Source organism: Ctenopharyngodon idella, chromosome 17 (assembly GCF_019924925.1).
Source record: "Ctenopharyngodon idella isolate HZGC_01 chromosome 17, HZGC01, whole genome shotgun sequence".
NCBI lineage: Eukaryota > Metazoa > Chordata > Actinopteri > Cypriniformes > Xenocyprididae > Ctenopharyngodon > Ctenopharyngodon idella.
In genome coordinates, this window is record NC_067236.1 from 26,220,171 (window position 1) to 26,238,099 (window position 17,929).

Below are 17,929 nucleotides of genomic sequence, written 5' to 3' on the forward strand. Positions count from 1 at the left end.
AGTTCCAAGGTTCACTCTTTGTCTATATAACCATCCCTCATACAAAGCCAATCCATTTAAAACGTCAGAAAGACATTAAACATGCTCAGCAAATTCTCAATGAGCAACAGAACAGCCTTCAAGAGTCATGTCCGCGTGTCCCTCAGATCCTCTGACTCTGAGAGGTTCTTGGTTTCCAAACGCATTTCAGCAGTTCCCAAACTTTAATATTCCTCTCGGATTTCTTCAGATGATCTTCCATGTGTAGTGAGTTCGCCTCTATCCAGTGGATATATATGAAGAACAGTCTTCTTTGAGTGTGATTCTGCGGTGGATATATAGCTCCTCAATCACGCGTATCGTGGAGCGCAATGCGCACTGAACGACTGAACATCAATCCTCGCCACGCGTAAATGCAGGTCTATGATGCGCTCCTGACTCATGCACACAGAAGTCTACACCTCATGCAGGTACTGTGATGAAGGACCTTCAGTAATTCACTGGTTGGATGAGACATTCATCTACCTCCGCTTGTGTGACGTCTCTGGAGGAGGGGTTCATATAACCCCACTGTGACTGACTGACTTATTGAATGAATGACTGAAGCATGAATGCTGGAGCTGCGGGGTATAAATTCCTCATGCGATGAGACCCAGAGAAGAAAAAGGTACTGGCGTCTTCAAGACATAGCCGCTATATATATATATATATATATATATATATATATATATATATATATATATATGACACACACACGCAAACTGCCCGGGAAACAAATAAAACTTGCTGTTTGGATTTAAATAGGCATTATTTTTCTAGCATGTTTATATGTTTGGGATCAGTTCTTCCAACCCTAATTGATGGAGTGTGTAGCTTTTCTTTTCTTAAACAACCATGTAGGAAGATGTATCAAGATTCATCAGGCTCAAATTGTGAAAGAATTGTTGGAAGGGATCATGAAGAGTGATTTTCACACATGAATTGGCACCTCTGAGTCACTTCAGACCTTAGCTGCAGTCCATAAATTTTTTGGTTAAAAATGATCCAAAATCAATTTTTGAGCAAGTACATAACCAGCCAGTGTTCAAAACTATGTTCTTACCTTAGCCTGATTCACAACAGTAAGCTTGTAATGATGTTTTATAATAAAATCGGTACTGGTGGGTTTCCGCGGGAAATTCAAGCAAGTAGCCGTTCGTCTTTGCGTCATAATGTCATGTCTGTTTACATAAAGAAGGAGTCCCAGCTAGTAGGCTAAATCACATGTGAGGATGCTGCAGATCATTTATAGCCTTTTCTCACAGCAGCTGCAATAATTAAACTTATCACTTTGATGGCGGATTGTAATCCAGAAATGTCCAAATGACAGTCATCAGCGACAACTGGAGATTCACCCGTAGTCAAAAGCAAAAGACTTTTCAGAAATTGAAATCTTGACAGAAATTGAAATCTACAGGTAACGCTAATACACACTAAATACACATAGTCACGCAATGCTGATGTTGTTAACATTAACAATTTGAGAACAAACTAATTAATCATTAGATTTAATCACCATTGGCAGTGCGATTTATTGTAAGCCTAATGCTTTTTTCTTAATTGGTCAGAACAAAAGTGGCAGATTCATTACTTACTTGTTCAGATGACATTTTCCGTTGAAAATTCTTATTTTGGTCATACTTTCAAGACGACAATCTGTGATTCAGAAGTACAGTATCCACACCGATATGGTGACTGCAGCAAACATTAGATTCATGCGCTGAGGAGTCGTGCCGAGGCACAACCCACGTAAAATGATAATTCCGTTTGCAGGTTTCAAACAGAGATGGCGACAAAGAGGCAAAACGTACGGACCGCAGCTTTAAATTCATTTAAAGTCTTTGGGATGTGCTGGAATAGACTTTACAGAGTGCTTGTTTCCTGTATTGTCAATACAAGATCTTGACCAAAAATATGGACCTCTTGATGGAAATAACATCACAACATTTATTTCCATGTTGTGGATTACCCAAACATATAAACATGCTAGAAACATAATAATCACAGCAACAATAATCCAGTCATAGATTCTTAAGTATTTGCCTATTTAAATCCAAATAGCGTTTTATATATATATATATATATATATACACACACAGTGTATTTATCAATATGTCAGATTTTTATACCATTCAAAAGATTGTGGTCAATAAAAAATATATTTTTTTTTTAAAGAAATTAATACATTTATTCAGCAAGGGTGCATTAAATTTATCAAAAGCGACAGTGATGTAATATGATTAAAGATTTCTTTTTTAAATAAATGCTGTTCTTTTGAACTTTCTACTCATCAAGAAAAATCCCAAAAAAATGTATCAGTTCCCACAAAAATATTATGTAGCACAGCCGTTTTCAACATTGATAACAAGAAATGTCTCTTGAGCAACAAATCAGCATATTAGAATGATTTCTGAAGGATCATGTGACCCTGAATACTGGAGTAATGATGCTGAAAATTCAGCTTTGCCATCACAGAAATAAAATGAATTTTAAAATATATTAAAATAGAAAAGTTATTTTAAATTGTATTAATATTTCACAATATAACTGTTTTTCTGATCAAATCAATGTAGCCTTGGTGAGCATGAGACTTTCAAAAATGTTTAATAAACCCTATCAAACACTGTATGTATATATATGTATATGTATGTATGTATGTATATGTATGTATGTATGTATATATATATATTTAAAAGTTTGATTCATTTTTTTTTAAATTCATTTTTGCAAGTATAATATATAATATAAAAGTCATGTCTCAATATTATGTAAACCTTTTTTTTTTTTGTGAGTAAACTTGTGTAGAGTTAGAGTTATGTAGAGCCTTCAAGAATCTTACAATATGTTTTCTCTAATGTGGTCTTGTGGTCATTTATATGAAGACCTCAGAGATAGTTTTAAATTATCACACTTGTAATCTAGCAGCCAGATTACCGATATAATTCAATTCTGAAGTAAGTCAGGAAATGTGCAAAAATGTAAAGTGAGAAAAAAAAACAAAAAGACCTTAACAATACATTTAGTCATTGTAATTTAATTTCCTTAAAGTAAAACAACTCCTGAACTGATGAAGCCCACAGTGTACTTTGTTTCAAAAGTAGGTCTTAAAAACAGCATGTACTACAGGCAGCAAAATCCAAGTTGTAGCTTATTAGAACACATACATTGAATGTACTGATAAATCATGTGTTTTATTATAACAAGAACTCTTTGTATCAGTTGGATCAATCATTACTTTCTTAAACGTCAGTGTTTATAATAACAAGAAAAATATATATATGATTGTTTCCATCCTTTGCTTTTTTAAACATCTCTTAGTCTAAAAAATAAAAGGGTTGTATGATAAAAAAAAAAAAAAATATCCCTGGATTTTGATGTCATGAAAGGCTTGTGCTAAATTAAATACATGGGAGAATGTACTACCCCACCAGACCAAAGCAACAGAAGCCACAAAACAGAACACAGAGTGTACAGATCAGCACCTTTAAAGCGTCATAAACCAGCCGATTCAGTGATTACATCCCACATGCTTTGCTGGGAATAACAAAATGATATAAAAATACTCATCAGTAGTATGTGCACTGAGAGCATGCACATCATGCATGTGCATTTGAGAGGCATCTGGAGCTGCCGTTGATGATTAAAGTACACTTCTACAACAATAAAAGATATGAAACATGAATAATAAATAAATATGTACATTAAAGAAACATATACATAACATAAAGCTCTTTTTTATGAATGCTGAAAAGACTTGAACTTCAGTCAATACTGAGGGAAGTTAATAAAATTACAGAGTGAATTCTCTTGATAGAGAGCAATATTATTAGTTATTAATGGCATTGTACTTATAAACTTATGTCACCATTAAAATGGTCAAAAAAATAAAAAACAATTTAAGCATTTAGTTATATTTTCTATGAGATTTTGAAATCCTACCGCACAACTTGTGCTGCAACTTTGGCGATAATGCATATAATCAACATCCAAGTTTCCTCAGAGGTGAAAATTTGATAAATATGCATGTTTCTACCTAAACTTCCCTCAGACATAACCAACATCGCCATCCGCGATTTGTATCTTGATGAAAAAATAAATATCCCGGTAACACAGGAAAAACGATTGAAGCAAGACACCGGAGCTGGCCACAATTCAAAATCCGTGGAAAAAACAACAACTAGAGAGCCAAGTTGTGGAGCTTTTGGAATATGATTAAGGTAACACAGTGAATGTACTGACAGTGCAATAAGAAGAACCTGTAATTCCTTTCATAGGTCGGGATCCTCGGAATTAATGGGTTCGCTGCCAGTCTGTTCTCACTTATTGGAAGGAAAAAAAAAAAAAAAAAAAGTCTAAATGGTTTTTGTACACAAAAAACGGTTTTGAGGGCTGCAGTGACATATGGCTTCAACGAGTACACAAGCAGCTCAAAGCCTTCTGTGGCTGGCCTGAAAAATCAAAGTATTTATTTCTCTAAACGAATGCCACAATTAGTTAAAAACAGACCCCAAACCTCACATCAAAACGAAAATGAGGTGACAAACGCAGTATTGGGGAGTGACAAAAAGCATTTCATTTTCTAAAAGCATCAGTGTGTGTTGTAGTTGCTCAGAGTTTCATGTGTTAAAATAAAGATGATATACCTAAGTTTAAAAAAAGTTATATTTATTTAGTGGTTCACCGCCTCCTTTCGGAGAGCAGAAGATGAGCAGTGCACATTTGGTTCAGATAGGAAGTATGTCACTCTTCGTTCTCCTCGTATGTGGTCTCGTCAAAGGGCCGGTCCAATGAGGGAAGAACTTTGTGCCGCGAATATTTCAGCTGCAGCAGATCGCCTACCTCACTGATCACATCCAGCGCCTGAAAACAATCAACACGCTCCATTACTTTCATGGTTACACATGTAAGTCATAACATGCTAATGCTGAGAAACGGCTGCCACCTACTATGCAGCACTTTACAAGTTTGATATAATATAGTCACGGTGATGCTAGTTGCATTATTTCTATTTCAGTCGATTCCATACAAATTTCTGGTTCAAGTTACCATAAAACATCATAAAAAGTCCATTATTAAGGAAACCTGTTCATTTTCAAAGAAATATACAAGACTATATGCACTAGGGCGGACCAACATTTTCTATATTCAAGGTACATTCACAATGATTAACTGAACAATAAATTAATTTAATTAGCTTTTTAGACTAATTTCAAGAAATTTTTGTCTTGCGACTCACAAGTATGAGAGCATTTAAGATATTTATAGCGTCGCTGATTTTAACTTCTGTGCCAAAAACAGCATTAGAGATGAGGAGGTCCGATTCAGGACTGTTTCTTTCAAATAACTGATTCAAAACTTTGATTCAACGATTCGTTTGCATCAACAAAAAAGTTAATTGAAGTCTCTACTTGAGGCCTGTTTACACCTGGTGGTATTAAGATGCATTTTGTTCAATTGGATCACAAGTAGACCAGGGAGACACATTCCCGTTTACACCTAGTATTTTAATCCATCTCTTTTGTCTACTTTCAACCACTCCTGTCCTGATTTCTTGAGGGGAGGGTCTATGGGTGGGTAAATGTAAGTTTTTTTTTTTTTTTCCTCAGATATTTCAGTCTAATAGACAAAATAAGCTCACGCAATTTACATATGAACACAGAGACAATGGAAAAACATACGGAGAGCATCAGCTATTGTTTCTGCTCTGATAGCCAAAAGACCACGGTGAACGCTGCGAGTGTGTGTTAGAAATCAGGAATAGTGAGAGAACATTGAGCTTGGTACGTTTTTTGTCTTCAACCCAAACTTGGGTCTTCAGCCAACAATGTTTAAATCCATCTGGCTAGTGCGCTTCCCATAATGTTTACGTGTTAGGTCAGTAGGCAGAGAGTAGGTGGTCTTTTGTGGCTGTTCGAATGCATTTGACGACGAGCGTCTACACTACGAAAGCAATCTGATCAAATGTGTTTTTGACTACCTCTGGAAGTGGTTGAAAGTGGACAAGCTCAAAACAACCTGTTTACACCTGTATTTAGTGTCGTCCACTTGTGATCCGATCGACCAAAATGCATCTTAATACAAAGTGTAAACAGGGCCTGACATCTGTCATATATTGCCTGTGTTAGGGAGTTACTTTTAAAAGTAATGCATTACAATATTGTATTACTCCCTAAAAAAGTAACTAATTGTGTTAGTTACTTTATATGGAAAGTAATGTGTGAAGTTACTTTTGCGTTCCTTTTTCTCATCTGGGCCGGGCTTGTTTGTTTGCTTTTTAATAACAAAAAAAGCGAAAGTTCTATTTTTAACAGGAGTTACAGATTACTTTTTTCAAGTAACTTGTAAAGTAACCTTTTAAATTTACAACAAAATATCCGAGTTACTTTTTCAAATAAGTAACGCAAGTTACTTTGTTTTTCCATGCAGGAGAAGAAAGATCAACTCTCTTCAGCAATAAAAAACAAAAGACTTAAACACAAATATGAGGTTTATCTAAAGTCATTTTTGCTTATTAGTATGGTTGAATTGAATCATCGAAGGTCAGCAGTAAATACATTGGGTAATAAAATGAGTTTAAATACAAAGTACATTTGTGTAATTTAACATTTAATTATAAAAGGTTTGCATAATATTCTGAGTTTCCATTTCATGGTTTTTATTCATTTTGAGGAATACTGAATCTGTTTTTGTGCAAGTGAGATGAGTAATTGCATGCTCACATTTAGTCTAGAACTACAATAACCATGTTTACACAGCGCACACAACGTCTCTGCACTTAGGGTGTACTCACACTAGGCGCTCTGAACCATGCCGAGCGCGTTTGACCCCCAAAGCCCGGTTCGTTTGACAAGTGTGATCGCTCCGTTCCGTGCCCGGGCACGGCTCATTTAGCCATCCCTGGCCTGCTTGGAAGAGGTGGGCCAGAGTGCGGTTCGGTTGGGCTCGAGCGCGGTTCGCATGCATTGTGAGCGCTAACCATGCTGGAGCACGGAACAGCTACTACTTTATGTGCGCTACTATCATCATTACGACGCCAAACATCTTTATTACTACTTTGATAGTACACTTTTCAATTCATGTGTATTTGGGTTTATAATGGGTCTGGTTCTCACCTTATTGATAAACAGGAATTGTAGTTTGCGAGTAAAGCTGCAAAATTCCTCCATTAAAGTCAGCTGCCTTCATAGTTCGTAATAATCCTGATACGTGCAAGTAAAAATCGGCATAAATGATAAATCTATAAGGCAATATCTTAGCAAAAGTGCATTTCTTCCTGTTTTCTTCCATACAAAAAGTTGCATCGTATATGACGTAAGCGTGCTCCGGCACGGAATGTTAAGTGCAATATGAGTGCAGGCCAGCGGGGGAGGGGGGACAATCGCGCTCGGGCTCGGTTCAAGGCAACCGTGCCTAGTGTGAGTACACCCTTACTCCCGATATCTCTCAACATGGGGACAGGAGAGTCAATACATGTAAGCCAATACATGGAAAAACAAAGTACCTTGCGTTACTTATTTGAAAAAGTAACTCGGATATTTTGTTGTAAATTTAAAAGGTTAGTTACTTGAAAAAAGTAATCCGATTACTTGAAAAGAGTAATCCCTAACTCCTGTTACCCCCAACACTGTATTTAACAGCAAAAATGTTGTTATACTTATTTTGGTGGATATAAACAAAACAAATGAATAATAACATTTTATTGAAATATTCTGTGTGTTCATTTAGTAAAAAACTGTTAATATTTTCAAACTAAATTACTAAATTTTATTTATTCATTCAAACTTTTGTTATGCACTTCTCACAATCTTAATCATTCAGCAATGGAAGAAATGCAAGAAAACATGTCAGAAGGACACTTAAATGTGTTGACGTGATAACCGGTCACATCAAAGTGCATAGTGTTTTCTTAAGCATGGGGAAGGGGGCCGACGGCCGGTGTGCTTTTCACCATAGTTAAATCAAAGTGTCCTTGGGGAGGCAGATTAAGATGCTCTTTGATCTCCTGCCAGTGCAGACCCCTGTGGCAGGCGCTGCTTATGTAAACGGCCTCAGCCGAGACCTGCATTAATTTATAGCACAGGACAGTTTGAGGAGGAGCCTGGAATTCTTCAGACAGTGATTATTTTCAAACATAAAGGGTGTATCAAGTTTGAGATACTACATTTCAGAAGATTGATGGACAGGGGTTTGAACTTGACATACAGAGACGACAGACTCTTCTGGTCTAATTCCTGTTGAAAGTCATCCTTTCATCCATCTTTTTTTGAAATGCAAAGCACATTTCAACCAAACTCCAAACCGTATGAGGCTCTGTACTTCAACTTTAACATCAGTATGTCATCAAAGCTCATAGTTTTTTCCATTAAGTCAACATATTCCATTGTAAACACCAAAATTTATGGCATGAGAAACAAAGCCCAGTAAAAAAAAAAAAAAAAAAAGGGTACAATGCTGCTTTGAAGGAATCTAAATTATTGGATGTTTTCACTGTGGCGAGAAAATGAGCAGTTACCCTGTCCAGCATTTCCTTGGAGTGGGCTGCAGAGATACAGAAGCGGGCTCTGGACTCTATGATCGGCGTGGCTGGGAAGCCCACCACCACTACTCCAATGTTTCTCTTCAACATCTCCCGACCAAACGCCCTGGAAACACACACACAGCCTCATCAATTTTCAAGAAGTTCTTTCCAAACTAAGCTTTCCCCTGTTTTTGTTCTATTATGAGGAACTATTATGAATCTATTACAAGTGTACGTTCGGATTTATTTGGACAGTAATAGACCTGAATTCTCATTAAACAAAAAGTTTGTCATCAATAATATTACGTTAAAGAGATAGTTCACCCACAAATGAAAATTCTGTCATTATTTACTCACCCTCATGTCATTTTAAATCAGTATACTGTAAAAAATATTTTTGATAATTCAAATAAAGCTGAAATAAAATAAAATATAAATATTAGATGTAAAGCTGCCCTGGCAAGTTAAAGTGCTAAAACTGAAATAAATTAAAGCTATACAGAAATAAAAAATGAATAAAATTGACAAAAGCACATAAAATTAAAATGAAAATTGAAAGTATAAAAATAAAAGCCAATTCAAAATAATACTAAATACTATAATAGCATATATATAATACTAAAATAACATTGGAACACAAATTAAGAATGCTGAAAAGGATGAACAAAACACTTTGAAAGACTGAGGAACAGACTGAAATTCAAATGACTGACTCAAGTCAAATCATACACACAATGCATTTGATTTTGAGAGCTGTATATAGAGTTCGATGGAAAAATTACTTTACTTTTGGCTTGTTCATCATACAAAGCTATCATGAGGCTTTAAACACTTGGAACACAGTGCATAAGTTGTATAGACAGCATTTATGATGAATTTATTACCTTTTTAAAGCTTGACAGATGTAGTATGTACAGGCATTTTAGGAAAACAGGAAGTAAGAAATTATTCAAAATTTCTCCTTTTGTGTTCCTTTAAACAAAATACCAGCATATGGGTTTGAAACAACATGAGTGTGAAGAACTGTTTTGTGAACTGTTCCTTTAATAGATTATACTGAGAGATTGGAGAGAGGGTGAGAGGAAAAGACTAACCCGATTTTGGCGGGCATGTAGAGCATCATGGGTACCACAGGTGAGTCATTGTTGCCGTAGATGATGAATCCCATCTCCCGCAGTCTCCTACGGAAATAGACTGTGTTTTCAGCCAACCGCTGGATACGTGAACGGCCTGAAACCAAGAAACGCACCCAAAACATTAAGCTGAAGTTTTCAGGAAAAAAAGAAAGATTCTGTCATCTGGCACTCCACATCTTTTTCCACAGCCTTTCATGCGATCAGACAATTAAAATTCACCAAGCCACAAAACTCATTACCTCAGATACTAGGAAAGTCGACCACCTGAACTATAAACTTCCACGATCGGTAGATCTGAAACTGTTCAAGAAGAAATATTTAAAACCTGCTGATTTTACACCACATTTTAACATTCCTCTGCGATATCAAGGCACATCCTTGTTGCACACAGAAAAAGCATCAGATGTTTACTATCTATGTTTCCAAAGAACTTTTTATCATATATCAGATCCATCAAAGCTTGATGTCTAATGCCAGGGAGATTTTAATCAGCTGGATAAACAAAGCCCTGGTGCTGCAGGTTACAAGAGCCTGCAATGATCAAATTCGTGATTGGTGCGGAAGAAGAATACAGTGATGAGAATTATACTGCAAGCAATCTTCCAGAATGGTTCCAATAATCCAGACAAAAACAGGAACATTAGTGTCTTGATTTTTCAACAGCTCCCTCTTGAAGTGGGACGAATGTTCCCGGGGGGAGGATTGCCTAGCGATCCATGTCAATGGAGCTCTTAAAACACTTAGTCCACCGCAGTGATCTGAGAGCCATGCTTAAGGTCTTACATTTCCGAAAGCCTTGGTTCTGCTTCGTCAAACATTCCACGCATTCTAAAAGCTTGAACAGAGGAATTTCCTGCTCTGTGACAATGTCTCACCCCGGTGTCATTCAGACGCCAAAAATCTAGCAATTGTCATTCTTGCCGTGCCTGTAGGGTGACAACTATAAGGTCCTGAAATGTTCCTTTGCTGTTATGACTTAACATTCTGTCTGCTTTTTAGTGGTTTTGCAAAACAAGGGTCATAAAGAAACAATTCGGTCTAGTCAATAATATGACGGGGCTATTGAGGTTCTATCTGATGAGCCTTTGTGAAAGGAGACTTGACTGGCTGTGAAACTGGACTCCTTCCTCAATCCCCCAATGTAAATTGGCCACTGACAGATAACGCAGGTTCCACGAGTCATGACCGGGTCAGCCGCTCTGTGTTAAGGAAATTAAGCCAAGCCAATGTGTGACGCTGAACACACTGGAAGCCCAATTTAGTTTCTGGTCATTCCTACAATTGGTTCCTCGGCCGAATAATGTAGCGCAATGATCTTTGGCAGTGGTTCTCAATTTTCAGATTAAGTCTTTTAGTACCAGCTAGTTTACCCCAAATTAAAACGTTGTCATCATTTACTCAACCTCATGTCGTTCCAAGCTTGACTTTCTTTCTTCTGTAGGACACAAAAGAAGATATTTTGAAGAATGTTTCAACTGTTTTTGTCCATATAATGAAAGTCATTGAGGTTCAAAACAACACTGGACTACACTGACTTTCACTGAATGGACAAGAAAACACTGAGAGACATTTTAAAAATATCTTCTTTTGTGTTTTCACAGAAGATTAATTTCATTAATATCATATTTTCATTCACATCAATATTCCTGTAGTTTCTAGTCCAATTCAAACACATTTTGAAAACCATTCCGAATATTGTAATCCAATTTAAACACGAATATTCAGTGAATAAAAACATACAGTACTGTTCAAAAGTTTAGAGTCAGTTGTTTTCTGTTTAAGTTATACTTTTATTCAACAAGAATGTGTTAAATTGATGAAAAGTGACAGTAAATACATTTATAATGTCAAAAGAATGTTCAAAGAATATGTGAATGATTTCTGAAGGATCATGTGACACTGAAGACTGGAGTAATGCTGAAAATTCAGCTTTTCCATCACAGGAATACATTTACATTTTAAAATACAGTTCAATTATAGTAAAATTTCACAATATTATTTTTGAGCAAATAAATGCAACCTAGCATAAGAGACTTTTCAAAAACGTTAAAAAAAAAAAAAAGCTTTACAGAACCCAAACTTTCGAACAATAGTGCAAATTTATATATTTGGAGCAATTTAATAAATTCTTTGTGTTTAGATGCGTTTGAACTTCTCTGGTTGCATTTTTTAAATGATGCTCAAGCTGAGCATTAACATATTTTAAAAATGTAACCAGACATTCAAAATGAAACATAAAAAAAAACAAAAAAAAACAATACTTTAAAATTAAATTAATGGAGGAGGGACCCGCGGTGTATGTGATAGAAATGGCTCATTCTAATTTAATAAAAACATAATGGTTCATGTCTTTATGCACCACTGAAAACATAGTTATGTATATTATATTGCATTTCTGTCAATAGATCCTCCCAAATTTTACACAGTGTAAAAAGTAGCTGAGTCACTCAAAGAAACCTGATGAGAATAAATGAAACATGGTTGGAGACCTGTTCTCATCAAATCAGGAAGACGGAGTTAAATTGTGGCTATTATGTTTGACAGCCCTAACAAATGAAGATCCTGTGGAGGTTCTAATGAATGGCTGAAGAGAATTGATCAGTTACGCAAAAATCTCAGGTGAACAACTCAATGAAAATGAGCATCTGAAAGCAATAGCCATTAACGGAAGTTCAAGCTGCCCAACATTGGGCCGTTGAGATAGCGAGCAAGGGCCGAAGGGTGTTGGGGGAGGGCGAGAGCACCGAGGTGGAGTGCGAGTCTCCAAAGTAAATCTTTCTGGGGTACCTTTTCAACAGCTAGTTTCACAACGTACACCCCCACTAACTTCTTCCAGACCCGGAGCTGGAGGATCTGAAGCGAGAGAGGCAGCGAAAGGGACCAAAAGAGCTTCCAGATGTGGGGACTGTTTCCCTTTTTTGAAACGCCAGTTCCTTCTCACTTCCTTTTCATCTGAAGGGAGGAGATAAGTAAAAGCACCAGTATGGAGTTGAGGGCGGCTGACGTGCCGAAAGCCCTTTCGAGGACCTCTCAGGAGAAGGGCAACAGGAAGCACACCAGCTCCTTCCAGGCTCAAATCTGTGGCCTCAATCATTCATGGGCTATGATGGTCACAAGCTAGCATCTGTCCCCGATCCTGATTTTCTGTCCAAATTGTCAACATTATTGCACCTTTCTTTTCACTGCACTGCGTTTGATGCATATGAGTGTATTTGTACTCTTTTAGAGAAGTTTAACGAAGACTTGCTTGCTGCCAAAGATGTGCCTTTTTGCAAAAAGTAGATGCTTGCATGAATTGACATTTGCAGATAAAAATATAACCAGCAAGTGCACAAGGGAAAAATGGATGTTAAAGGGTTTGCCCAAAAATGAAAATTCTGTCATTTATTACTCACCCTCATGTAGTTCCACACCCGTAAGACCTTCGTTTATCTTCAGAACACAAATTAATATATTTTTGATCAAATCCGATGGCTCAGTGAGGCCTTCATTGACAGCAAGATAATTAACACTTTCAAATGCCCAGAAAGTTACTAAAGACATATTTAAAACAGTTCATGTGACTACAGTGGTTCTACCTTAAATGTTATGAAGTGACGAGAATGCTTTTTGTGCACAAAAAAAAACCAACCAAACAAACAAACAAACAAAAAAAACACAACTTTATTCAACAATATCTAGTGATGTGCGATTTCAAAACACTGCTTCATGAAGCTTCGAAGCTTTACAAATCTTTTGTTTCGAATCAGTGGTTCAGAGCGCGTCTCAAACTGCCAAAGTCATGTGATTTCAGTAAATGAGGCTTCGTTACGTCATAAATGTTTCAAAACGTTTCGAAATTTCAATGGTTCATGTGACTTTGGCAGTTTGATACATGCTCCGTACCACTGATTCGAAACAAAAGATTTGTAAAGCTTTGAAGCTTCAGTGTTTTGAAATCATCCATCACTAAATATTGTTGAATAAAGTGGTTTTTTTTTTTTTTTTGGGCACACAAAAGTATTCTCATCGCTTTATAAAATTAAGATTGAACCACTGTAGTCACATGAACTGTTTTGAATATGTCTTTAGTGCCTCTCTGGGCATTTGAACGTGTTAATTATCTTGCTGTCAATGCAGGCCTCACTAAGCCATCGGGTTTTATCAAAAAATATCTTAATTTGTGTTCCGAAAATAAACGAAGGTCTTACGGGTGTGGAACGACATGAGGGTGAGTAATAGTAATGAGTGATAATAATGACAGAATTTTCATTTTGGGGTGAACTAATCCTTTAAAGTTTCTTTGTGGAAATCATCGATGCCACAGAGTTTCTGTGCGCACCGTGCAAAGACACTATAAAATCGAAAATGAAGTGTGTTGTTGATTATTTTTATTATTAGATTAGATGTTTCAGCTCTAGTCGTCAATAGATACAAGATAGGGTAGGTCTGTTGGTCTGAAATACTTGCACAACAATGGAAGTGTTAAAGAAACAGAAGCACATCATTACATCTGGAATAACAATACATTACCCTGCTCTAAGGGGGGTGTGGGTAAACACATTCTTACACCTAAAACATGTGTATCTGCCCTCTCTCGCAGAGCAAGTCAACACCTCAAGACAAAGATGAATGTCCAGTGTTTGTCGAGTCCGCCTGTGTGTACAGAGAGGTAATCAGACTTAACAATGAGATTGGGTATGCCAATCACCACACACAAGGTAAAAATGCCAACTTGGGTAACTACTGTGATTTACGAGGCAGAATCTTCCAAATTCTCTCTTCGAGCTCATTTTCTCCTGAGAACAAACAAGGCGAGGAATATTTCTTAACTACATGTTTGTGTGGGGACGCCAGAAGTTTTGGATGGTTTGAAAGCCAGATCTGATCGAAGGAAAATTTATTTCCCCTCAGGCCAGGGACACGTCGGACTGTGAAACCACTAGACTGTGAAAGCATCTGCATCTGTATTCAGAAACAATAACTGAATTGAAAATTTAGGCCAGGACAAACCGCAAAACTGCCTCATTAAACTGCAAAAAAATTAGTTTTTAATTGACTTGTTTTCCAGTAAAAATATATAAAAATTCTTAAAACAAGATAAAATTACTTGAAAAGCAACAATGCATAAGATTTTAAGACTTGTTTTCATTATCTTGAATATAAGTGTTTTTTGTCTTATTGCACTGACAGATTTTTTCACTTGTTCAACAAGTTTATACTGTAAAAAAAAAAATCTGCCAGTGGAATTATATAAAATACAATTATATTGAATATAAAAGATATACACAAAACTCTCTAGAGTCTTAATATTGTACACACTGTTGCTTCACATCTAAACCGATCTTCTTTCAAAAATTATTAGATATTTTAACCAAAAATACTCCTTGAGAATTTTGCATTGTACGTGGAGTAAAGGACAAATTCAAATGAAGAACTAGAACAAATGAACACCAACTCTATCCTCATCCTGATGATGAAATCACCACATTGGCTAAAATAAGAGTGTACAGTGAACCTCCAAGTATGACATCCAAAACAAACTTGGCATATGAATTAATTAGGTGTCAAACTGTTTAAGAACTATTGAAAAATTTAATATTGCATAAACTATAAAACTGTGATTGGAATCTTTGTTTTAAAACAAGTGACATTAAATGGCACATTATTAAAGAATATAAATTGTAAGCCTGGCAGTAAATGAGAGCTGGAGACAATTTGTTCACACTGAAGTCACTTGTCAGATCAATACAGTGCCGCAGGCATCAAATCAAATATGACTGCCACTGACTTATGGGTAAAACAGAACAGAACAAGTGAGGCTGGAGTGGGCCACAGAAATCGAGAATGAAAGGACCAAAGAAAGAGGGAACGAAAAGCTTTCAGTTCCCATGAGGGTACACAGGATGTCTCCCAGTTGACCTTTGCTTGATTAGTTTTCTTTGTGCATCAACCCCCCAACAAACCCACACAAACACTCTGATTGTTCGGGTCCACCTTTGTTCTCACTCTTGCATGCTCCAATATCAGTTAATCTACAATAAATGTCATCGGTTAATCGGTAACCTGTTATTACTGTGTGCGCCTAAAAGCCCCAATTGCATTCAAATAATGTCGCACAGCAATTCTTTGAAGTTCTGGATAAATCCTGAATTTATTAAATAGAAGAGTGTGTAAAGAATGTAAAAAGAGTGAATGGTTTTCTGTTTCAAGCAAAAAACAAAACAAAAAAAACCTGTACTCTGCGAGAAGCAGAAAATCTCACAAATCTCTCGAGACTTCAGAGTAAACATGACAAATGATAGGCAGGAAGAAATTGCGTTGATAGTGTTTGAATTGATTTTGGTATGTTTTACTGGACACATATAAACACTCGTGCTTTTGCCACAAATCGACAAGCTGATCCTCCGTCTCTGCTGTCCAAATGCGTATGCATCCGTCTTCTGTCAGCTCGCTTTCTGATTGGATATTGTTTCGTTTCACATGATAATCTCCAGAGCGTGCACGCGTTTGCTCTCGGGGTTCCACCCACACATCAGGATTTCTGATGCTGAATATTTACGATTCGCGATCGGGGCGCCTCCGACGTTCTTCTGAGCAGATTCAGTCACTCTTAACACACCTCACACCACAGGAAAATCTGATAAGATAATCTGTAGAGCCATCAAGATAATCGGGACGTTACCTAGGATTGTCGGAAGCGGAGAACTGAGCCCAAAATCAGCCCGATTATCTTGTGGTGTGTTCCCAGCATTATTTAAAAATAAAAGACATTAATTACCACTATAACCAGCAGATGGTGGCGGAGGACCATTTATTGTCTCATATTAGGCATTTTCTGTAATATTTTCACTCAGTTTTGCTTTAGAATAAATATTAAACATTATAAAATCACTAGGTTTACAAATACATTTTGTCAAGGTGAAGTATGAAGTACTGTCAAAATCTCATGAAAAACAATAACTTTTGTTGCGAATGAATTACACAGAAAGCAAGCACCAAGCTCTCCCTCCCTTTATCACAACAGCTGTCAGTCAGTCAGCTCAAGCTCAAGATCAATGATTTTGGAGCACTTGTGAAAACTCACATTTTATTCAATGAACTAAAGCACAATAAATCTTAAATTTACTGTGTGTTGACACTGACTATATTCTAATTATAAACTAAGTATTACACTATTGATGCTGTTAAAGCTACCTAAGGAAACTGAAGATACCGACACACCAACAAGTGACATTTCACCGGAAGTTTTCCAGCTGGCTTATATTACTGCGGAAGTTCTTAAGAACATTCTGTGCGTTTTGTCAATTGTGTGTGTATTCAGCCATTCAAGAGCAATAAGATGTGAAACAGAACTGAATTTACGATCGCATGCTTAGAGACACTGCTTTTAGTGCACACACTTTGGCAGTGTGCCAGTCAGCAAGAGCACCGCACCGCGTTCCTTTTTAGGATATATTGCGCTTATAACTCTTTTTAACATCAACCACTTCCCGCCCTTTATATTCTCATTCATGTATTTCATTACTATGAAGTGTCAACAGTGCTCTGATATGCGTATATATATTTACATACTGCGATACACAATATGGCAAAATCTCTAACGATAGACATTTTATACCGTGGTAATGATATTGTCATACTGCCCAGCCCTAATTCCAAATGCACTAATCTAAAATAATGGAGGGACAATTAGTCTGGAAAGCACTAGGAGGCTCTGTATTCTTACCCCTGCCTCATATCAGCATATATACCTATCAAAGTGTCAAACAACAAGTAACACTGCCTTAAAATACTTAAAAGTGTTTTAAAACATATAATTATATAAAAGAAAACCTTATTAATGCCAGAAAGAGCAGGAGAGAGCAGGACAATCTCTTAAGTCAAGAGTCTAGAGCTTTTTTGCATCAATGTGGGATGCTGGTGAAAGTCAAGAAGTCCATCAGCAGGTGAATGAGAAGAGAAAAGTCACTGGGAGACAGCAAGATATTCTCTGGAGACATCTTCAAGGATGATGGGAACAATAAGTCTTTGTGGAGAGATGAAAATAGCCCTTAGCCAAGCAAATTATTCTCATACTGGTCATATTGAGCACTTCACCTGGGCCTGAGAATGTTTGTTGTAGCTGCCAACGTTGATTGAGTGGCAGGGAGGAAAAGAGGCATTTTGGTGGGTCTAACCAGATCACACTAGTTACATGGGTAATTGTTAACACATTTCTGAGGTTTAAACTTTGAGCTAAATATTTTACCTGGACGGAGTTTGTCTACAGCTGTTG

General features: G+C 36.8%; 1 protein-coding gene across 2 annotated transcripts in view; it reads right to left on the minus strand.

The window, feature by feature from the left end:
• Positions 1-3,032: 3,032 nt before the first annotated feature.
• Positions 3,033-17,929, minus strand: part of sptlc2a (serine palmitoyltransferase, long chain base subunit 2a) — a 30,211-nt gene continuing 15,314 nt past the window's right edge. For both annotated transcript variants that reach the window (XM_051868106.1, XM_051868108.1), the window contains 3 exons: positions 9,631-9,766; positions 8,531-8,660; positions 3,033-4,878 (listed from right to left, as the gene is read on the minus strand). In XM_051868106.1, the coding sequence (XP_051724066.1) occupies positions 4,759-4,878; positions 8,531-8,660; positions 9,631-9,766 (386 nt within the window). In that variant the 3' untranslated portion in view covers positions 3,033-4,758. The remainder of the gene's footprint in view (positions 4,879-8,530; positions 8,661-9,630; positions 9,767-17,929) is intronic.